At 60.2% G+C, this 23,339-nt stretch overlaps 1 protein-coding gene across 1 annotated transcript in view; it reads left to right on the forward strand.

The window, feature by feature from the left end:
• SH2B2 (SH2B adaptor protein 2) overlaps positions 1-21,603 on the forward strand; it is a 23,604-nt gene extending 2,001 nt beyond the window's left edge. Inside the window, exons 2-9 of the mRNA XM_012663955.1 lie at positions 10,529-11,268; positions 14,424-14,525; positions 15,806-15,897; positions 17,205-17,296; positions 17,391-17,564; positions 18,013-18,221; positions 20,595-20,766; positions 21,179-21,603. Of these exons, the coding sequence (XP_012519409.1) occupies positions 10,529-11,268; positions 14,424-14,525; positions 15,806-15,897; positions 17,205-17,296; positions 17,391-17,564; positions 18,013-18,221; positions 20,595-20,766; positions 21,179-21,522 (1,925 nt within the window). The 3' untranslated portion in view covers positions 21,523-21,603. The remainder of the gene's footprint in view (positions 1-10,528; positions 11,269-14,423; positions 14,526-15,805; positions 15,898-17,204; positions 17,297-17,390; positions 17,565-18,012; positions 18,222-20,594; positions 20,767-21,178) is intronic.
• The last annotated feature ends 1,736 nt before the right edge of the window (positions 21,604-23,339 follow it).

Below are 23,339 nucleotides of genomic sequence, written 5' to 3' on the forward strand. Positions count from 1 at the left end.
GGGCCCCGGGAACCCGGCCGCGGTCCGGGCAGCGTTCCGCCGGCGCCCCGGCCCGCGCGGCCGCAGCTGCGCGCCTGTAGGTATGGCCTGCTTGTCCTCAGCTCCCCGTCCCCTGGTCCCTCACGCCGGACCCCGTCCGTCCCTGAGGACGTGCGTGTGTGCGCGCACCGCTGCCCCGGGGAGAGCGGCCGCACGCGCCCCGGTCCGCGCGTGTCGTCTTTGTGTGTGCAGGTGGGAGGGAGGAGGGCGAGCGAGAGAGGGGATGCGTCCCCGGCTGGGATCGGCTCCCCGACCCCCATCCCTGGAGGGGCGGAGAGTGGCTGGAGTGGCCGAGCTGCCTCCGTAGCAGCTGCACCACCGCCCCCTCCTAGGGCCCTGGCAGGGCGGGGGGGCGAGCGCCGCGGGCCCCCTGGAGAAGGGGTCTCTGGCTTGGGGAGGGGTCGCCCAGGTCTCTTCCCTAGGCTGGGGGGGGTCAACCTAGAATGAGAGTGAGGGCCGCCGCGGGGGGCAGGTCGGGAAGAACCCCATTCGGGCCACAGTCCCTGGATTGGCACGCCCTCTGTTTGGCCCAGGCCCCCTTTCTCAACCCGCCCACCCGGGGAGCTCCCCTGCAGCCCCCGATAGTGGGGAGGATGGCCGAGGATGCTTGAGAGGCTGGGGCCTTTAAGAAGAGGCGGGTTCTTGCCCTCCATTCAGGCCCTTCGGCCTCGGCCATTGATGAACCTGTGGGCATTGATGAACCTAGAGAGGCCGGGACCGCGCCAGCCCAGCGGGCTGAAACCAGGCAGAGTCAGGGGACCCATCGGGGCCCCCACATCCCCGAAGTGGGGCCTTCAGGGAGAGGATTCTGCAGTGACTGGAGCTCTCAGGAGCCAAGCAAGGCAGACCCGGCAGCCTCAGGCGAGACCATGAACATGGATAATCCCTAATCTACGTTCACATCGAGTTGGTGCAGGGGAGAGCCTCAGGGTCGGCTGTCAGATCTGGGTTGAACCCCACCAATGATTTTTGAGACATCATCTACCCTGTAAACTAGGACTAGTTCTGCCTGCCTCCTAGCTGGGGGACTGGCAAGAGTTGCCTCCCTCCAACACAGGTCCGGGAGCTTGGAGTGAGTGAACTCCTCTGGGAGGGCGGGGCGGTGGGGGAGGCGGAGGGGCGTGGTTTCCCCTGGGAGACTTTGGCTGTCTCTTGATCTGAATGAAGCCCCCCTCTCTGCCCCACCTTGAACAAATCTCTTCCCTCCTGCCTCCCTGCTTCATGCAGAAAGCCACTGATTTGGGGAGTGACCTAGAACTTTTCAGCTCCAGGAACTTTGGGAGAGATCTGGCAGCCGCTACAGCAATACTTTCAGGCTACCTTGAATGAGGACATTTATGGGGGTCTCGGAGGTAGAATTTCCCACCAGCTGCTTCCTTCCACTCCCTAGAATTCTGTCCCACCAACATCCAGGAACACCCCCACCGCCTGGAGAGTGTGAATGCAGGTGGCAAGAGCTTCTGATGCTGCTTAGTTGAAAGCTTCTAGGTAATGGATGGTTAATGCACATGCTTTAATTCTTATCCTTGTTGTGAAAAACCTGTCTAAAGTTTCTAAACTCCTCCTGCCTACATAGCGTGGGTCTCCTAGGGAGAACTGAACACACACCCCTGGGGTGGGCTTTCCTCCAGGGTGTTGGAAGTGGGACCCCCACCCAGATGGAGCCTAGGCCTCCCAGGGGTGAGCGTTCAGTTTCATCCTGACTCGTGCCAGGCTAAGGGCATCAGTGTCGTTGCCCATGTGGTCTTCACAACAACCCTGTGGGTTTGGTACTATTATTATCCCCATTTTATAGAAACAAATTTAGGGACGTGAAATGATTGCCCAGTGTCCTTCATTCAATGAGCCAGGGCTCCAAACCACGTCTCTCTGACAAGAGCTTGGGTCTTACTCCTTGCACTGTCTGCCCGGCCTGGGTTGTAGGGAATTAGGGGGTTAGGTGCCTCCAGCCTCCTGGCTGCTGTCCCCGTGGGGTTATGGTCCAGTCTTGCAGCCTGTTGATTCACACTGTCCATATGGGGCCAAAGGGGCCTGGGGTGGTTTCTCTTCCTTGCTCACCTGGTTGGGTCCGTTTTTGTGGTGTCTCAGGGGATAGCAGGTGTGACTCTTCAACATGAGATCACACGCACACTGGGCAGAGCAGGCCAGGCGTCGCTGTGTGAGAGCACAGCATCTTTTGGTTCCTCTGGGCGAAGCAGGGTTTGTGCTCCATTCTCTAGACACTTCCAACCCTCTGAGGACAGGGTAGGTAGAATAGCCAGCCAGGGGCTCACAGTCTCATGGAGGAAATAGGCCACAGCCATGTGGTGTAGTGGAGGGGCAGGGGGCAAGGGTGGAGGTGGGGACAGGATAAAGGAGGGGCATTTCCAAGGCCTCCACAGGCTCCAGGGCCTGCCAGCTGTTGGGGCAGAGGAGTGGCAATAGGTGGGGCAATGCCGGCCTGGGTGCTGGGACTCCCAGCAGAGGACAAGCAGGGGTTGGAGGAAGAGGATGTATTAGAACTTAGATGTGGTAAGTGAGGTACCTGGAGATCAGCCAGGCTGGGAGTTGAGGAGCTCAAAGAAAGGCCCAGGGACCCTTATGCACCTGCAGTTCCCAAAGTTCTGGGATGCTCAGAGCTGAGGGGAGCCACCAGAATTCTCAGTTAAGAGTCACTGGTATGTGTGTCATGAAGAAGCCCAAAGGCAGACTGGTAGGCTGAGTGGTAGGGATCGGGGGGGGGGCACATCCTGCAGTTTTAGGGGGCTGGGCCAGGGCTCAGGTGAGGTCCATGACATTGGGATAGAAGAGGCAGAGAGGCTCAGGCCAAGGCTGGCGAGGGAGCCCCTCTATTCTGCAACCCCAGGAGGGCAGGGTGGGATAGGAGAAAGCAGAACCAATGCAGCTGGAGCCAGCCCAGCCTGCTCTCCACCTACAGAGCCCATCCGGGAACTGTCCAGCACTGGGCACTCCTGAAGGAGGATGGGCCTACCTCCTGAGCCCCCAGGCCCTGGCTTGGCTCATTGCCCTGACCCCCACTCCCTGCTCATCTGACCCCTACTTCCTGCAGGGCCCAGCTCTGGATTCCCCTGCCCCTCAGCCCCTCAGAGTGCCCCTCCTCTAAGGGTGGACACCTCCCTCCTGAAGCAGGGACTGGGTCCTCCCACTGTGCCCTTTGAGGGGAAGCTCCCCAAGAACAGGTCCCTACTGGAAGTGGCACATGCTTCAGAAAGGGACAGATCTGGAACGTCGCTGCAGGTGGGTCCAGGTTCTGCAGCCCTGGACTCACCTGCAAGTGGCCTGACGCAGTGTGGGAGCCAGTGCAAATCCAGTGGATGATGGGCTAGTCGCCTCTCTTGCCAGAACCCCATTTCTTCATCTGTATGGCAGAGAATCCTCTCTTCCTTATGGAAAAGATGTGCGGGGAGAAGGGTTTTACACAGGGGCATGGCCCAGTTAGATGTGGGTTCCAGAAAGCAGACCTTGGCCACACTGTGGAGCCTGGGTTTGTGTGCTGGGGGGAGGGAGGGGGGTCTGCAGCAGTCTGCCCAGAGCAGTCAGAGGAAAAGAGGGAATGGACACAAGATACTTAGGAAGTAGAAGCAGAGGAGCTTTAATTTTTCAGCAAACTACTTATTTAGTCTTCTTGACAGCCCTGCAAGGTTGATGCTGCTCTTACCAGACAGGGAAACTGAGGCTCCTGGAGGCCAAGAGGTCACACAGCTAGGAAGCAGGGGACCTGGGATTCTAACCCACACAGTCTGGCTCCAGATCTCAGGCTTTTAACCACTCCACTGTCCCATCGTGTCAAATGACCAGATGGGGATGTAGGGAGATGCCGAAGCAGTGGGGTCCCCTGTGATGGGGAGCAACTGTCAGATGCAGCTAGGGGGCCCCTGCGACTGAGGGTCTGCAGGCCCCAGAGCCAGCAGGGCTTGTCAAGGTTGCAGTGTCAGTAAAAGCTAGGGGCTCAGCAGAAGGGTTCCCACCCTCCCACGGTGGCAAAGGCCGAGAGTTATGTGAGAGGCATGAGGGTGTCCCGTATGGAAGAGCAGCCATGGACACTGATGCTCAGAAAGCCAGGACAACTGAGTGCCCCACCCACCCACCCATACAGGGGCATAGGTCCCAAAGGCTCTAAATCCATACCTGTCCCTGTCACTGGTCAGACACTGCCACTCTGCAGCAAAGTCCCAGTAGATGCAAAGGTGTTAAAACCAGAAATCATGCCCACTTCTGCCTTTTGCCAGTGTCGTGGGGTGAGCACAGTTATTCTGGGTGAGAAGGGCTGGGAAATTCCAGCCACATCCTTGCCCTGGCGGGAGGCCCTGGTTCAGAGCCTGCCTTGTGGGGACTTGGTCTCCAGGGAGGTGAGGAGCAGGGCGGACCTGAGAACAACGCCCACATACCCAGCAGTGAAACAGAATGTGCCCTGTGTTCTGTCCCTTCATCCTCAGGGGAGAGGAAGACTCTTACCCAGTCATCGGGTGGAAGTCACTCCAGGCTGGAGGGATGGCCTGCCCAATGGTTCTTTGTCCTACACGGGGAGGGGTGGAGAGGACTGCCCCACAGAGGCCAGGGGGGCAGCTGGAGGGACAGCAGGATGGAAGGAGCCTTCGTTGTAAAGTGTGAGGCTGGTGGGCGAGTGCTCCCAGGGTCCTGAGGAGCCGGAAGGGTAGAGGACAAGAGCAGGCATGGTTGGGCCAGCTTCCCGGAGGGTGGAAGAGAGCAGAGTGAGGCCTTGTCTCCACTTCTTGTGTTCTGGGGCCCTAACACGAGAAAGCCTCAGTTTCCCCATTGTGAATGGTTCATTGGCGTTGGGCCACGCTGGCCACCGCAGCCCAGAACAGAGGCCCCTTAGTTCCAATCATCTCCCCTGCGCGCACTTGGCTGTCTGGGTGGTGCTCTGAGGACGGAGCTGAGGGAGGGTGCAGGAGGAAGGGGGCATCTTGGCGTGGGGGATGGATGCTGCCTGGGCAGCCTTTCAGGGTGCTGGGTCGCTAGTCTGCGCTGCGGGACTGCAGACGGTCCTTCCTCTCCCGGGGCTCCTCAGCCTCCTGTGGTGAGGAGGGTGCTGGGGGTGCTGGGCTGGATGTAGGCGGGGCTCGCTCCGCCCCCAGGGCCGCTGCCCACTGCGCGGCGCATCGATTGGTCGTCGGCCCATTAGCTGGGGGCGGCGAGACGAACTCATCAATATTTTAAGGAATGACCTGGCCATGGGGTCCGGAACTGCACGCGGGCGGGGCTGGAGACCGGCCCTTTTTTTGCCATCTCCAATTGTCAGCGCTATTTTTACCACCGGAAAGCCGGCTGCCCCCTCCCCCTGCCGAGCCTGCATCGGCTGGACCGAGTCTAGCCCAGTTGGGGGCGGGGGTCTCCCGCCTGGGTTCCTGGTCATGGAGTAAGGAGAGGCCAAGGCTTGGAAAAGCGATGAGCAGGGACTCGACTAGGCTTGCCCTGCCCTCCCTCCATCCCCTGCACCGACCCTCTGACGCCGCATCCGATCTGAGATGAGAACAAAAAACATTTTTCAGGAGAAGCCAGATGCCCAGCTGAGCCTAGAAAAACCAGGGGCTGATGAATTGGGGGAGGTGGCCTGCCCACTCAGTGCCCCATGGGGGGCCAGCAGCGTAGGGGACCTGGCTGGACTCCCTTTGTCTCCAACTCCAGTCCTCAAGAGAAGTCTAGGAAGGTGTGAAACAACCCCTTACCTGGCCCTGATCCCAGTGAGGTGACAGCAGAGTCCCAGTCTTCAGTGTCCAAGGGCCATCACTAGTGCATCAAAAGAGGGGGCCACTGCACCAGCACCCCCTTTCCCTGATGGGGAAGCTGAGGCCCTGGGAGACACAGGGGCCAAGATAGATCTCCCAGTGCCCAGTCCAGCACTGCCCCACACTGACTCAGCTGGTATTTTCTGGCACCCTGGGGCCATGGGGACAGAAATGGGACGCTGACCACAGAAACAAGGGAGTCAAGGGGCGCAGAGACAATGGGAGCCGGGGAGGGGGCAGGGGGTGGTGCAGGGGAAGGCTTCCTGGAAGAGAGAGTTTTACAGTCTAAAGGCCCAGGAGGATGGAGTAAGGCAGGGCAGGCAGAAGAGTGGCCTCGGGAGGTTGGGATGTGGGAACTCCCAAGGAGGGAGGAGAGCCCAGGGCAGCCTGGACAGTGGGGGGAGGGGGCAAAGGGGGGGCCACCCAGCTTCAGGCCTCTGGGTTCCCCTCCCCTTCAGGCCCTGTTTTTCCTGCATCTGGATCTGAGGTCACTTGCACAGTGACAGAAGGCTCTGTCTGATTGATTGAATGTCACACTGCCTGGTCCCTAGAGAGAGCTGGAAACACCTCCTGGCCCCACCCAGAGGTTAGGGAAGCCCCATCCCTACCCATGACTGCACATGGATTACAGCATTGCAGGGACCACTGCCTGTGCCATCCTGCCAGGGAGGGGCAGCCTCTCCTTTCCATTTAAGTGAGGAAAGTGAGGCTCTGAGGCTAGGGGTGTGGTCAATGTCACTCATTCGGGGAGCAGTGGAGTCAAGCCCTGAGCCCAGGTCAGCTGAGGTCCCTGTACCTGGTCTCCTCCCCAATTCTGGTCCCAAGGGCAGTTGGCAACGGCACATCCCTGCCCTTGCCATGGTCAGGCACTCTTCCTTGTGGCTTGCAGCCTCCCCTCTGCAGAGAGCCATGTCTGGGCTTCCTCTCCCTGTCTGTAATCACATGGGGGACTCTCTGCTGGCACTGCTACTTGGTGACTTTGGCCTCTGGCTAGTCAACCCCTGCTGCTTCTGTGTAGCCCAGACTGGTCCCAGGGGACACAGGGCTGCTGTGCCAGGCATCGGCCCACAGGCTCCTAGTCAGCCTGCAGGGCAGGGCAGGGCAGGGCAAGGCAGCCCAACCCCCTGGTGCCTCCCAGGCCAGTCCCTGCCTAGCATGTGGCCACATCTCCCATACCCTTGGCAGATTCCTCTCTGAGTTCCATCCCCACCTCCAGTGAGGGCTAGTTGACACCCACCTGTGAGAGCCTCCCCCAGGGCCTTGTCCCCCAGCTCTGTGCCTTCTCCCTGCCAAGGGTTTTGCCAGCCAGCGGGAAGAGCTGGGAGAGACAGAAATTGATGCCTGAGAACGCTACACTGGGGCTGACTTCCTGCCCGCCCCACATAGGGCATAATTATCTCACATAGGCACATCTAGCCTTCCCAGGCTACCATGTCACCTGCTCTGCCCTCCCCCACCCCCCGCAGGTCCCCGTGGTACAGGAAAGATGTGGCCCTGGGGAGCCCTGGCCTGCTGGGTAAATGGACAGGCTTGGTGTACAGGAACAGGGCCTCCTGTGCTCAGCTGCAGCCCCACCCCCTCTCCCACCCCAGGAAATGCCACCCCCAAGAGTCAGACAAAGGCCTCAGCCTGGACTCACCACCATCCCTGGAGGCCATGGTGGTAGTGGCAGGGGCATTCCTGCCTCTACCCCCAGGGGAAGGAGCAAGTACCAGGAGCCTGAGATATGACTCAGGCCTGCCTTCTGTCCCTGAGGACTGCCTATGCCAGATGGGGAGAGAGACGTGGAAACAGATACTTGGAGCACCCTACAGCTGGCACCATGCTAGAGGGATATACTGGAGAGGACTGTGGGAGCTCAGAGGAGACACTTGCGCCAGCCTGGGTTGGGGAGACGGGTGGTAGTGTCAGGGAAGGCTTCTTGGAGGAGGTGGCTTCTGGAATAGTTATTAAAGGATGATTAGGACTTAGTCAGGTGAAAAAGGAAGAGCAAGGCAGGAAAAAGACCAGGCATGAGGAGACCACTAGTTTGGAAACCTGTCCAGGTGCTAAACAGCTCTGTCAGGAGGCCCTGCTTCCTCCCTGGGGCTGTCCTGTGGTTATTGACTGCAGGTCGATGGCCAAGGCTGCCCCAAGGAGAGAGGGAATTCCCACAGTGCCCTATGGCCCAGAGGCCCTGAAAATGATCTCATAGAAGTAGGGCAGCTATTTTTACCTGGCATTTAATTACAGGGTTTTGATCCCAGAGGAGAGAGGAGATGGTTCTCCCAGCAGCTGCAAGGGAGGGGCATGCCGGGAACTGAGGATCCTGGGAGGGCAGGTGAGGGCATGACCCTCCATCGCAGTTCCTCAAAAGGGTGGTCCCTTCTCCCTAACACTAGGCTGGCCCCCTCAGACAGGGGCTCCCCAGGGCAGGGCCACATCACCCCAGTTATTTGCCATTGGTAATGTTCACTCTGGCCTGGATGGAGGGGTGTATGCGCACTGTGGGCTGGGCCTGCACCCCAAGGGCTGGTGGCCACATTGGGGAACAAGTAGGCAAGGCCCCCAAGTGATTGACTGGACCCACACCCCATAGTTTAGCGCTCCAGAATGGTGAAAGACAGAAAGGCCTGGAACAAGGAGGAGGAAGCTGGGGTGAGTAGACAGCTGGGTTCCTGAATCGGGGCCTCTCCAAGGTCAGATTTGGACAGGAACTCTGGAGAGAACAGGATTCCGGAATGCGAGAATGCAAGTGGAAGTGTGTGGGCCACTGTGGTGGAAAGAAGAAAGAAGTCTTGAGGTGGCAGGGCCTTCAAACAAAGCCAGCACAAAAAATTGATCATGCTTGTTGTAGACACCAGGCCCTTAAAGAAAAAAAAAGGCCAAGGAAACTGGCCATACAGTAATCCCCCCTTATCCGAGGCTTTGCTTTCTGAGGTTTCACTTACCTGTGGAAAACCGAGGTCCCAAAATATTAAATAGAAAATTCCAGAAGTAAACATTCCTAAGTTTTAAATTGCACACCGTTCTGAGTAGCAAGATGAAATCTTGCACCATCCCACTCCTTCATGCCTGGGACATGAATCATCCCTTTGTCCAGCATATCCATGCTGTATATGCCACCTGCCCATTAGTCATTTAGGAGCTGTCTCAGTTATTAGATCAAAAATTCATAGTGGGATGGGTGTGGTGGCTTATGCTGTGCCTGTAATCCTAGCACTTTGGGAGGCCAAGGTGGGAGGATCGCTTGAGGCCAGGAGTTCAAGACCAGCCTGAACAACATAATAGGGTGTAGTTTCCACAATAAATAGCAAAACAAAGAAATTAGCTGGCATGGTGTCACGCACTTGTAGTCCTAGCTACTACGGAATACTAGTGTATAGGATTCCATACTATCTACAGTTTCAGGTATCCCCCTTGGATAAGGGGGGACTACTGTATTTGATCCACACTGGGAGATGCCCCCGAGTCTCACAGTGATGCAGACCTGGGTAAGATTCCTGGACCTGTCCTGTCACTAACAAGCTGAGTGCCCTCAGGCCTGGTGTGGGGGCTTAGGCGGTGACAGCTGTGACATGCCTGGTGTGCTGAACACATTCACTTGTTCATTCATTCAGTCTGTTTCCTGAGTGCCTCCCAGCACTGGGGACACAGCCATTTATAGGACTGTCAAAATCCCTGCCTTGTGAAAGTGGCATTCTCAGGGGAAGGTGGGGGCAGAGGAGGACACACGACCAAGCAAAACTATTAATAAATATACGGTATGTCCCATGGCAATAAGCACAATGGAGAAACAAGCAGGCAGAGGGCACAGAAAGAGCCAGAGGGAGCAGGGGCATCTACTATTCTCAAAAGAGTGGTCAGGGAAGGCTAGTGGACAAGACACTTGAACAGAAACCCAAAGGAGGGGAGGAAGCATGAGAGAAAGAACATTCCAGGCACATGCAAAGGCCCTGAGGTGGGAATGTGGCTGGCATGTACCTGGAATGGCAAGGAGGCAGTGGCAGCCAGAGTGGCAGGAGATTCGCCCAGAGAGGTAAATGGAGTTAGATTATGTCAGGCCTTGGGGGCCATGGGTAGGGCTTTGGCTTTTACTCTGAGCATAATGGGAGCCATTGCAGGATGTTTGAGCAAAGGAGGGGCCTGATCTGTCTTGTGTTTTAGAAATAATGACTGGGCTCCTGGGTGGAGAACAGACTTTAGGGGGATGAGGTCAGGATCCGGGGGGCCAGTGGAGAAGTAGGTGAAGTACTGTAGGCAAGAGAAGGGGTTATGAGGAGGCCAGGACAGCGGCCTGGATGGGGAAGGAGGAGAAAGAGCTGGGCTCTTGGCATATTTCAAAGATAGAGGCCACAGGATTGCATATGACTTCTTCCTGTCCACCCAGCTTTGGGCTCCCAGAAGAGGTTATTGAGGGAAGTGAGTTCACTGGAGGCTCATGGGGACCCGACTTGAAGGCATCGGTCATCCCAGCCTCCTATGCCAGCCCCAGAAATGACGCTGAAGTTCCCTGAGACTCCTATAGGGGGAGCGAGTGAGTGCAGGGGCTCAGCTCCTGCAGACACCACCTCCGGCCTCCCCAGGTGTATCTTGTCTCTCCACGCAACCACGTGGCTTGGAGGCTGCCTGCCGTAGCCCCAGCCCAAGCACGCACACGGCCCCAGGGCGTCCTTGGGGGCAGGGGAACCGGAGGGAGAGGACAGGTGGGTGCGCTGGTCAGAGACTCGAAAGTCACTGGGCGCTTTTCTCACCCTCAGCCGCAAGTGGCTGCGATGGGACGGGAGCCATGAATGGTGCCGCCCCCGGCCCCGCCGCGGCTGCCCCGGTCCCGGTGCCGGTCCCGGACTGGCGGCAGTTCTGCGAGCTGCACGCGCAGGCGGCCGCCGTGGACTTCGCGCACAAGTTCTGCCGCTTCCTGCGGGACAACCCGGCCTACGACACGCCCGACGCCGGGGCCTCCTTCTCCCGCCACTTCGCTGCCAACTTCCTGGACGTGTTCGGCGAAGAGGTGCGCCGCGTGCTGGTGGCAGGACGCGCCGACGCCATGGAGCCCGAGCCGGCGGAGACGCCGGCCCTCAAGGCGGCGGCCTACGGCCACTCGCGGAGCTCGGAGGACGTGTCGACACACGCAGCGACCAAGGCCCGCGTCCGCAAGGGCTTCTCTCTGCGCAACATGAGCCTGTGCGTGGTGGACGGCGTGCGCGACATGTGGCACCGGCGCGCCTCGCCTGAGCCAGACACTGGCGCTGCCCCACGGGCCGCCGAGCCCCCAGCCGAGCCGCGTGACAAGTGGACGCGGCGCTTGCGGCTGTCGCGGACGCTGGCGGCCAAGGTGGAGCTGGTGGACATCCAGCGCGAGGGCGCGCTGCGCTTCATGGTGGCCGACGACGCGGCCGCGGGCCCGGGAGGCACCGCCCAATGGCAGAAGTGCCGCCTGCTCCTGCGTAGGGCCGTCGCCGGGGAGCGCTTCCGCCTAGAGTTCTTCGTGCCACCCAAGGTGAGTACCCCACCGCCAGGGGGACCAAGGAGGTGCGTGGACAGCAGCTGAGGTCACCAGGGACTGGCTCCGGGGACCCCATGGCCTGGTCTGGTTGACAGGATGCAGTATTTGGTGCAGGAGCCTGGGACGTGGGCCCAGAGCTGCCTCTTGGACAAGTCACCCCTTCAAGCCCGTTTCTTCCTCTATAAGTGGAAGAAAGGCCCTCTGGCTACACGGAGGGGTTCTGGGGCACTGTTGGCAGTGATACTGAAAAGCCGGGCTGCCTGCCCTCCTTTCCTCCTCACCTGCGACCCCAGAACGGCTGGCACCTCCCAGAGCTGAGGCCTGCAAGGGATGAGGGCAGGGAATGACCTCACACCCAGAAGAGGACTCCCTGGGAGGTCCATGTCGGACTCCCAGGAGATCTGCATATCCCCAGCTCAGCTGTCAGGCTCCAGCCCAGCCCCTGTGCGGGACACCCTTTTCCGGCCAGGGGAAAGGTCAGCTTCTTTCTGGCTGTCACCAGTGTCGCTGCTCACCTGGGTGCACCAGCTCCTCCCCCTCTTGATGGCAGCCTCAAAGGGTGTGTCCGGATTGGCACACCTGCCTTGGTTGGAAGGTGGGAATGATTGTTAACAATAGTGCCCGCTTTCTGAGAGCCCACCTAGTACCCGGCCCTCACCCTCCCAGTACCCTGGCAAGGTGAGCATGTGGTCCCCACCCAGGTCACAGAGTACAAACAGGGAATATGGCCTATCCAAAGTCACACAGCCAGTGGGTGGCAGAGCTGGGCTAATTATACCCACCAGCCTGGGGTCCTGGGAATGGAAGGAGCATGGAGGCGGGAGCTCCTTGCGCACTGGGAGGTTCAGGCAGGTGGGAGGTTGTGCTGGTGCAGCCACTGGCAGCACCCCCGGGCACCGCCCAGGCGCCTCTCTCCTCAGGGCCCACTCTGTCCCCATGTGCCCTCTTAGTCACCCTTAAACCCTTGGCTTGCTCTCCATCTCTCAGTCTGTGGGAGACTCTGGGTGCCCCTCCCTGCCTCCTTGCCTGCAGGTGCGGGAGGTGGGCTCCCCAAGGTGGGGTGCCCATGAGCCACATGGGCCCTGGAGAGGTGACTTCCCAGGAACATACTTAGTCTCTGAAGAGCTTTCTCCCCAAGTCCCAGGATCCCTAGACTTCCCAAGGGCTTTTTGCCTGCCCAGGTCCCCCATTTAGGTCCCTGAGAGGGATCATAGACCACCAAGCCCAACTCCACTCCTTGTCAGCAGAGAGACCGAGGCCCAGCAAGGGGTGGGGATTGCTTGGGGTCACCCGAAGGGCAGGGGCAGAGGCCCAGGGCTTCACTGCCTCAGCCGGAGTGGCAGTCACAGCTGCCTGTCTGTAAATAGCCGTTCTGCTGCCCGAGGGGGAGGGGATGCAGCAGCTGGCTCCCTCTCCCTTCCTCCCTACAGAGCCCATCGCCGTCACTGCTGGCAGAGGGCAGGGTTCCTGAGAGGTCACTGGGCCCTCCTCCTCCTTTTTGTCACGTAATTGGGGGGTATTTGGGGGTGTTCTGGAGTGATCCCGGTGGGAGGGTGGATCATAGCACAATAAGAGCCACGATTGTGTTTACCAGATGTATCTGGTCCCGGGAGATGGGCTTCCCAGGTGAGCAAGCCACACAGGGCAGCCTTGCTGGCATCCCCTGCTGTCACCCACCCTGGGAGGCCCAGCTGCACCTTTGGAGCAGTCAGGAGCTTGGGATCTGCTGGCTCAGGGGCCATTTTCTGGACCCTTAGATTTCCTTGTCACACAGTCCTTGATGTCACAGCCGTGAGTCAGGTCTCTGGCTCCCTGCCCCCTCACCTCTGCAGGAAGAGTCTCTGAGCCCCAGCTCCCCTCATATCCCTATGCCATGCCAACCCTGGGGACCCAAGGAGCGATGAGGCTGGCCCCCGCCTTTGGGGAGCCACCAGGAAACCGGTATTTGCAGGATCAGTTGATGGGGTGAGCTCTGGGTGTGCTGGGGCCCCAAGCAGGGGAAACTTGGGCCGCTTAAGTGGCAGGGGCCCAGGGACAGGCACCTCCGGCAGCACAAGCTGAGTGATAAAAGCCTAGAGTTGTGAAATCAGCTGAGCACTCAGGGAAGGGGGTACAGTGATTTGTGGCTGGAGCAGGAGGGAGGCAGCTGGACCAGGACAGGCGGTCCTCGGACACCAGGCTGAGGAGCCATAGCACCTCCAGTGCAGACCATCCCTGCAGACCTTTGTCTGCCCTGCCCCCAAGCTCCCTGGCTGGGGTGGTGGTCCCACAAGGGGTCAGCCAGACCCCTCAGTTACTGCTCCGAGCTCAGCCCTGCACCCACTGGCCAGTGGCCAGTGCTGCCAGGAATTCCCTTCTGCCTGCCCACCAAATGTGTGGCCGTTTCCCTTTCCTCCCAAGAAAGTCCCTGTCCCAGAGCCCGAGCCCTGCCGGGAATCCCAGTCTCAGGCCAGCCCCAGGGGCCTCAGGGCCATGGCCAGGAGTTTTGAGGCAGAACAAGTAGGGCCGGGCACAGAGCGGCTGTCCCAGGGCGCCCTGCCAGCTCACCTTGAGGAAACCCCGCAGCGTTGTCCCTTTTACCCACACCTGGAAACAAGCCCTGCTCTGAGTCAGAGGTTCAGAGCCCTGCTCTGGAAAGTGTAGTCTGAAGTAGGAGACCAGCATTTTTTTTAATGAACTAGAATAGAATAGAAAATATCACACTCCATCATACACAGGAAGGGTAAATATTGTCTGGTGAAACATTCGTTTCAGAGGTATTTTTACCTATACATGTGTGTACTGGGCCACGCTGTCAAATATATTTCTTACTATGGGTCAAGGTCAAAAGTGTGAAAACCACAGATCTGGTGGGTGCACTGGGCAGAGGACAGCCGGGGGCAGGGTGTCACCCCTCGGGGCTTGGGGGCAGGAGACTTGTATCAATCCCAGATCTGTCCCTGACTTGCTGTGTGACTATAGGAGGAGATCTCTCTGTTTTTCAGGAGCCCCTCTGTCAACTTCATTCTGTGAAATGGGATTGGAACACCTCTGTGCCAGGGCGGCCACAGCAGTCTAAGCTGAGGGCCACTCTGATCCCTGGGAGTGGGAAGGGGATCAGAGGGGGTGTCAGGGGGCCATAGGGCCACTGTCTCACTGCCCTTCCTCAGGCCTCCAGGCCCAAGGTCAGCATCCCCCTCTCGGCCATCATCGAGGTCCGCACCACCATGCCCCTGGAGATGCCAGAGAAGGACAACACGTTCGTGCTCAAGGTGAGGCCCCACCCAGCCCTGAAGAGGCTCTGGCTACCCCAGGTCACCTCCCTCATAGGTGGTACAACTTTAGGTCACCACAGGGGGAGTGAGGGTGAGGGGGCTAATGTCAGGCCCCAGAGCCCGGCCAGGAGCAGGGCAGGGGGAGGGTGCCCTGACGGGGAAGGGGAAGTCCCAGGCCCCTAGACAGATGTTTAGCACGCAGCTAGGACCTGAATCCAGCTATGGGTTCCAGACCCAAGTGCCCTGGTAGTTGCCCAACATCTGGGCCCCTTGTTCCCTCCTCCTGGGTCTGGGTGAAGCTCATCAGAGTTTCACTTCCCCGCCTCCCCTTTTGGAGCCAGCACACACCCATCCCACTGGTGGCCAGCCTGCAGCAGTTATGCAAATGTTCCCGTCATCACAGGGCACTGCAGTGTGGGAACTAGCCCAGTCCCACGGAGGGCACAAAGGCACCGAGGGTGGTCAGGGAGGCGCCCTGGTGGGTCTGGGGGCAGCCCGTCCTTTTCCCAGGCCCCACATCACTGGGGTGGCCTGCTGGGCTTACCGAGGACAGGGCTCCAGGCTGTTAGGGCTGTGGTCCCCGTGCTTCCTCGAAGGATCAGAGAGTGTTTGTGAGGCACAGTCCCCAGGGAGGCCTGGTTCTGCCCACTCGAAGCTGTGTGAGGCCCCCACCCTCTTTTCCAGGCTCCTGGCTGGGTTTGTGTTGTTATCCTATTTGTTTAGTCACAAGCTCACTTATTCATTTAGCAAACATTTGCCAGCCCCATACCCTGAGTCAGCCCAGACTGGGGGCTGAGGACACAGCCCCTGGCCACCTGGCACTCACCTGCTGGGTGGCCACTGAACTGTGCATCATGCTCGGGAGCCCTGAGGCAGAGGGCCTGCCACCTGCCCACCTGCCACCCCCACCCTGGGCCTCAGTTTCCCCATTTAGAGAGGGGTTGAAGGTGGTCTCCAGGGCCTGAGGACCTGAGGTCAGTGGACTGGACATCAACCCTGGCGGGGGGCATCCAGGAGGGAGGGGCTGCTGAGGACGCGAGCTGAGCTGCAGGCTGTGCCTCTGGGACCCTGGCCTGAGTTTGGAGTGGTGCCTAATGATGTCCCCCCACCTGCCACACCCCGTGTCTTCCCTTTGCTCATGCCTACAAGCCCTGGTGGGAGAGGGCTAGGATGAGCCATTCTGGCCATTTGCCCTGGGGGCTGGAGCCCCCCTGCTGAGGGTGGAGGAGGTTGGAGGGCCAACTGTGATCTGGACACCCTGCCACCCTCCTCCCCAGGTGGAGAACGGGGCCGAGTACATCCTGGAGACCATCGACTCGCTGCAGAAGCACTCGTGGGTAGCGGACATCCAGGGCTGCGTAGACCCCGGGTGAGTATCCAGGTGGCCCTAGGATAGGTGGACAGGCTGGCTGTGCCCTTGGTCCAGCCTTCATGGGCAGGACAGGTGCTAACCTTGAGAAATGGGCTTTTCTCATCACAGTCCAAGCCAGGTTGGTGCCAGCCAGGGTCACTCCCCACCCCCAGCAGGCTCTATAAGGTCTGCTCTGCAGGGCCAGGGCCTGGGGACCTGGAAAGAAGTTGACCCAAGTCTTGTCCTCACCCCAGGGGAACCTCAGACCACTGGGAGATGGGCAGTGATGGGAGTGAGTCCAGGGGGCTGGGGAGAGGCCCCTAACCCAACGCCGGGGTCAGGGAAGGCTTGCTGGTAGCAGTGCTCACCTAACCCAAGGCTTAAATATAAAGAGTGGACATGAGCCAGGCAGAGGGGGTGGAGAGGGCAGAGAGAACAGCTTAACAAATGGTGTGGAAGTGTACAAGGGCCTGGGACTTGCAGGGAACATCAAGGCCTTCAGGGTGGCTGGCGAGGAGGGATTTTGATGAGAGCCTAGGAGTCTGTTGGTCGGGCTGTGGGAGCCATGGCTGGTAATAAGCAGAGGGCAGTTACGGTCAGCAGCGTACAGGAAGAGCAGCAGGGAGGCCGGCGCCACAGTCCAGGAGAGATCCCAGGCTGGGAGTTGCAGGAACAGGATGGCCAGCAGGCTGAGCATTTGGCAGCAGCTCTTCTGGCTAATGGGGTGAGCCAAGCCCGGGGGGAGGGGCTGCTGCTTCCTAATTAACAGCTTCATTTAAGGAAGCACAAGTAAGATCCCGAGAGCCTCCCAGGCCCAGGTCCCCAAAGTGGCTGTAATCCCTCTGCCACCCTCCCAACCATCTGCTGTGCAAATGCTTTCCCCAGCCCCTGTGAAGGTGAGCCTCACTTTGCAGAACTTTAGAGCTGGCAGGGTCCCAGACACCTTGTGTCACAGATGGGGAGACAAAGGCCCCAGGCAGGGAAGGGAGCTGCCCAGGCCTGGCCCCCCACCATGCTTTCCCACCATTTGAAGGTCTCCATGGGATCCCAGGAGGCAGCCAGCCCCTCAGGGTTAGTGGGCAGGGGTCATGTGGCTTCCAGGGGAACTGTACCCACTTGGTGGCCCATCACTCACATGGTGGCCACAGCCAACTGAGGGTGGAACAGAGGAGCATGGAGGCAGAGGGAGCAGGCAGGTGAGCAGAGGGCAATAGAGGGCTGATGCTGGTCATGAGACCACCAGCCGCTGCCTGGCTCCATAAGCAGCCTGTGGTCTGGGTCCAAGACCCACGACAGGACGTGATTGTGCCTTCTCACCTCCACAGTGACAGTGAGGAAGATGCCGAACTCTCCTGTTCCCGAGGAGGCTGTCTAGCCAGCCAGGTGGCCTCCTGCAGCTGTGAGGTCCTGACAGATGGTAGGTGGCGGCAGAGATGGCGAGAGCAGTAGGGGACAGGGTTGGAGGTGGTGGACAGATACAGGGACGTGCTTCTTACCTGCCACCTCCCCAGCAGCAGACGTGCCCCGGCCCCCAGAGACAACAGCAGCCATGGGTGCTGTGGTGACAGCCCCCCACAGCCGAGCTCGAGATGCCGTCGGAGAGTCCCTGATCCACGTCCCGCTAGAGACCTTCCTACAGACCCTGGAATCCCCGGGCGGCAGCGGCAGTGACAGCAATAATACAGGTACTGGTGAGGGCAGGCTGCTCCCCCTGTCCTCTCCTGGGCCCCCTCCAAAGGTCTTGCTGAGCCTCAGAAGCTGTGACATCTCATCCAACCAGGTCCTGCACTCAGCTCCACAGTTCTGGCTTTTGTAGGCCAGTCCGGGAACCCGGCCCTTCCCCCTCGACCTGGTTTCAGTAGAAAATGCTCCCGGAAGGGGGTGAAGCCAGGGGTTAGGACCAGGTGACTGAATTTGTTCCCAGGTTTGTTGCTGACTTACAGAGTGACCCCAGGATAGCCCACCCCGTCTCTGTGCTTCACTTTACCTCATATGCTTAACTAGTGGGTTGGGTCAGCTCCCTGCCTAGTTATGGAAGTATTCAAACAGCGTTTGACATGTAAAATACCAACAAGACGTTACTTCCCTTCTCTCATCTGCCTATTTGTCCCCCTCACATTGTCATCTCCCTAGGGGAGGAGGGGACAGAGCCAGATCCAGAGGTCGAGCCCGAGCCGGAGCTCTCTGACTACCCCTGGTTCCACGGGACGCTGTCACGGGTCAAGGCAGCGCAGCTGGTGCTGGCGGGTGGGCCCCGGAGCCACGGCCTCTTCGTGATCCGCCAAAGCGAGACTCGGCCCGGGGAGTACGTGCTGACCTTCAACTTTCAGGGCAAGGCCAAGGCAAGGATGCATGGAGGTGGGGGGGGCCACAGGGGTGGAGCGGCTAGCCCTCAGGGACAGGGGCTGAGGTAGCCCTGGTCCTGAGGCTGCACCCCGGGTGGGCTGCACATGCACAGGCATGGCCCAACCTGCCCCCCCCAACCCAGGCCATACTCCTTGAATCACCTGTGTCCCTCCCACACCTCTCTGAGGGGGCTACAGGAAGCCACCTGCTGGCGGCCGGGCCCCTCTACTAACCTGACTTTGCAAGCTCCTTTGGCTCTTACGCCTCAGGGGTCCCATAGCTCTGGGGCTTCCGAGGGTTTCCACCCAGAACCACCTGAATGCTGGGCTGGGCTCAGCCAAGGCCCTCAGAGCCCCACCCACCCCTGGGAACCCCTCGTCTTCCCTGCTAAGGTCAAGCCACCAAACCCTCTGTGCTCAGACAGGTATGGGAAACACACGCAGGCAGGCAGGAGAGGGCAGGGCCTTGGGGTCAGTGTTGGAGGGGGACCCTGATCTGAATTGTGCAGGGGAGGGAGAATTGTTGAAGACAGGAGGAAAGGGTGATCCGGACAGGACCCAGCCTGAGCAGAGGCATGACAGTGTGCCCAGATGGCAAACTCTCAAGGAAGGGAATCGCGTGCTATAACGACCTAAACTGCAAAGGAAAATATGACAGAAAAGTCAAACGATTATGGTGGGGGGGACAGTGTGGCCAGAGAGGGCAGGAACCTCAGTGCCCCCTCTTCCGTGCCATGTTTCCAATAAGGAAACAGACCCAGCCTGGGCTCCTCCCAGGACACGCTATCCCATCAGCCTAGGCTGGTGGAGGGGGCACCCGAGGACTCCCACTCCGGGCCTGCAGCTGGTGGGCAGTGTCTGTCTGTGGGCTCCCAGTTCCCCTAACCCCCGGCTGGTGCAGCACAAGCCCCCCAGTGGCTCCCTGGGCGTCTGTCCTTGGCAGCGTTGCCCCACCATGGAGCGGGTAGCACTTCCCCCGGGACACCTCCTTGGCAAGCAGCCACCCTTACCAGTTCTTCCAACAACCAGGCACTTAATGCTATCCCTGGTGGCTCACACTTTACTCCTTAGCCAGCACTGCCCCAGGCAGCCTCCCCGGAGGGCCTGGATCTGACTCGTGCCCAAGCCAGAGGCTGGGATGGTGCCCAGCCAGCCCACCATGGTACGTGCAAGAACAGTGTGGGTGGGAGGGTCCCCTCCTTCCTGGGACAAGACCCAGCCTTGAACCTCACCTCTCAGCCTGGCTGCTCTTCTCCCAGCATGGAGTTGACTGCCCAAGGCCCGATAAGTTAGTGGTAGGGTAGAGCAGGAACCTCAGCCTCCTGCTTACACACCTCCTGGGAAATGAAGATCACTACCTTCCCAGAGGCAGCTCTTTTCACCTTCAGAAGTCTGGGAGGTTTTCCAGAAGATTGAGATGCACCGGCCTTGTTTCCACCCACCCCTGGGTCCCAGCTCTGCCCTGGGCCCAGATATGAGGCTGTGGTAGGACCCTGCTAGGCTGCTCTTCTCAGGCTAAGTCCCTGCCCTGGGCTGCAGGTGGTGCCCCCAGCACTGCTCTCAGTGTTCCTGGCAGCTTCTCGCCCTGCTGAGTGGCAGAACTCATGCTGGGACCATTACCCTGCCCTGCCCCACCCCAGGGCTCCTCTGTCCTCTATGTCATAGGCAGCAAGGCCAGCTCCCCTTCTGGGCTTGAGGCCATGTACACACCCTTGAACCCCTCCCACTACCTTCCCTATGCTACACACACCTGAGATAGTCACCTTTCCTCTTGTGGGATGCCTGTTGAGCAAAACAGGGCTGAGCCAGAGACCTGTAGCTCTCCAGTGAAGACCACAGGCCTATGGCCTCTTGCCCTGTGGCCAGGGCCCTGGAGCCCCAGGGAGGTACCTGCCCCAGGTGCTCCATAGCCGCACAAGTAAGGAGCACATGCAGTCGTTCCTCCCCTGCCAGCCTCAGGGTGCCTCCCACCCCTCTGGGCTTTGGCTCTGCAGGGTCAGAGAGCAGAGCCCTGGCCTCCCTGGCTGGGAGAATCACACAGCAGGAGTTCTCGTCCCAGCTCTGTGCTGATAGGCAAGTCACTCCCCCTCCCCTGGCCTTGGTTTCCTCATCTCTAATATGGGGACAGTAATTCCTATCTTCTGGGGTGTGGGGGGGGCTAAAGATGAGTGTGAAGGACATAGGCCCACAGTGTGGGTGTTTCCAGTGTTGGGACAAATGCCTCCTCTCTTCTGTGCTGGCCCGGCTCTGTTCCCCTCACAGATGGGCTTCACAGGTAAGGGGCCCAGATCTGACTCAGCCCCCTTTGGCCTCTGAGACTTGGTCATCCCAAAAAACCCCACCACTGACTATGCCCACCTGTGCCCACAGCACCTGCGCCTGTCCCTGAATGGCCACGGCCAGTGCCACGTGCAACACCTGTGGTTCCAGTCCGTGCTTGACATGCTCCGCCACTTCCACACGCACCCCATCCCACTGGAGTCGGGGGGCTCCGCTGACATCACCCTGCGCAGCTATGTTCGGGCCCAGGGCCCCCCACCTGGTAAGATGCCCCCGCCTAGCCAGTGTGATCCAGCAGAGCTAGCCGGGTGGGGTGGGCACCAGGTCTCCTAGCCCATAGCCTCAGGTGTGCCCTCCCCTTCCCCAGCCCCGCCGAAGTAGAGCCCACAGCCAGTGGTTCCTGGCACGGGGAGGGGGCGCTCTCGAGCAGCGCCGGGCTCAGTGCAGAGCTGCAGGGGAAAGGCAGTGTGGGCGGGTGTATGAGGCTGTCCGGCAAGGGGACAGCTGCGCGCGTGCATTCGTGTGTGCGCATGTGCGCGCGCGGCCACCTCTTCAGTCAGCCGAGGGAGTGGGCTGCAACCGGGAACCCTCGCCTCCGGCCCTGCCTCCGGGTGGGACCCCGGGCGCCCCATCCTGCCCTGGCCCGTGCCAACGCCCAGCCGCCTCTGTTGTAGAGCCGGGGCCCGCGCCCAGTGCCGCGCCCGCGCCCCCCGCCTGCTGGAGCGAGCCAGCCGGCCAGCACTACTTCGCCAGCCTTGCCGCCGCCCCCTGCCCGCCTGCCTCGCCCTCGGACGCCGCCGCCGCCGCCGCCGCCGCCGCCTCCTCATCGTCCGCCTCGTCGTCCTCGGCCGCGTCCGGGCCCGCGCTCCCTCGCCCGTCCGACGGCCCGCTCAGTGCGCGCGGCCGCAGCGACAGCGCCGAGCGCCTGCTGGAGGCCACGGCCAGTGGCACCGACGAGCCCCCGGAGGCGGCGGGGGGCCGCGCGCGCGCCGTCGAGAACCAGTACTCCTTCTACTAGCAGCGCCCGCGCGCTGGGGGGAGACGCCAAGCTCTTCAGTGAAGACATAATGTTATTAAAGAGCCTGTTTTAGGGACTGCACCCGGCCCTCCTGTCGTCCTTGCTCCTGCCCTGGCCTCGGACACCGCGGGGAAGGCAGGTCCTCCCGTTCAGGGCCTGCAGGGGAGCCACGCGCAGGGGCCCCTAGAGCCCAACGTGGCCTGGCGTCTGCCTGGCCCCCACCCAACTCTGACGGGGGCTGGGGGACAGCCGAGGGGCTGCCTGCTGGGCAACGGACAGCACCTGAATGAGGGCCCAACAGCACGGGCAGTCTGCCCAGAGGTCAGGATTGGGGAGAGGGCCCCAGTCATAGAGCCTTGAATGCAGCGATGAGGAGCCGGGCCCTGGCTGGGAGAGTTAGGGTGTCCTTGGGCAAGTCAGTGAAGTCTGGCCGTGTGGACAGGGAGGCGGGGCAAGATGTCTCCACATGAGCCCCTGGGGGGACTGGGTAATGGGAAAGGCTGGAGTTGTCAGCTCTGACAAAGACTCATTTAGAAGCGACCTACACACTCCCCACCCGCCCCCGCTGCCTGCCCACAGGCAGAGCTCCAGCGTCCCCAGGCTCTGGAGACATGGCCTGCTCACCTCCCCAGCTCTCCGACCTTCAGGTGGTGCTCCATCTGAGAAAGATCTTGTTCCTGCTGAGCCAAAGCCCACCTCCTCCTCCCCCAATCCAACTCCACCCCGCAACCTGGGGCCACAGACCCACTGTACCCCTGCCCAGGAGTGCCCTTTCAGGTCACGGTCCAATGATGTATGTTTCAGACTCCCAGACAGCTAAACCTCTCGGGGCTACAACAGACGCACCCATAGCCCCTTCCCCATAAAAGGGGCACTAGCACCCTGAGGTGCCTCCCAGGGCTTTGCTGCTCCCGGCGTACTGTCCCGACGTACAAACTTACCAGGAAGTGATGCTGTGGCACCTCCTGCTGCCGCTGTGGGTCAGTGCTCAGGAGAACACCCTGCTTCCTCGGCTTCCAGCATCTCCATTCAGCTGTGGCAGGAGCCCCTCCGCCCCTTGCCCTGGTGGTTTGGGGTCTATGCCAGGCCAACTGCAAGCCTCCCTCCCACTCCAACAGGAGCAACGGGGGTGGCGTGGGCTGGGCAGAGGACCGGAGCTCTGCTTTGCTGTGTCGGTACAGATGGCACTGCCTCTAAGCCTGACACTTCATCCTCGCCCCTCAGGGGATGTGCCCTGTGGAAGGGCTCAGAGGTGGCCTCAAGAGTGGACTTAAGATTTAAACACAGAGTGTGCCAACCTTCGGGCCCTTTTGTCCGTTCCTCTGATACAGCCGGCCACTTCAGAGGACACTACACGCTGAGTGCTCAAAACGGAATTCGGGCACAGACAAAAGGGACAGATGGCTATTGCCCTCACTGAGCGGGGGGCTCAAAGTATGAGACGTTGGGAGTGGGTCTGTGCCCACCCTAGGGGCAGTGGTCAGGCACGGTACCTGCAATGTTCCCAGGTTAAAGTGAATTCAGGGGAGAATGGCAGGAGAAGATGACAAGGTGACCCCCAGGTTCTCCCTAGGGAAGTGACAGGAAGGCCCCACAGCAGTAGGTCAGCGAAAATGGAAGTCTCCCCACAGTGTGGCCACCAGGTCGAGAGACTTATACCTGTCGCTCATCGTGGTGCTTCCAAAAAGCCCAGACATAGTGGGGCCCTGGTGAAACCACAGCAATTGCACAAATGGCAGTGGCATTTTCAGGGTGGTTTCATTTGCTCCTCAGTAAGCATTTCAGATGCCCACTCTGTGCCAGGCCAGGCCCGTGGG

The sequence above is a fragment of the Propithecus coquereli genome, unplaced genomic scaffold (assembly GCF_000956105.1).
Source record: "Propithecus coquereli isolate 6110/MARCELLA unplaced genomic scaffold, Pcoq_1.0 Scaffold840, whole genome shotgun sequence".
NCBI lineage: Eukaryota > Metazoa > Chordata > Mammalia > Primates > Indriidae > Propithecus > Propithecus coquereli.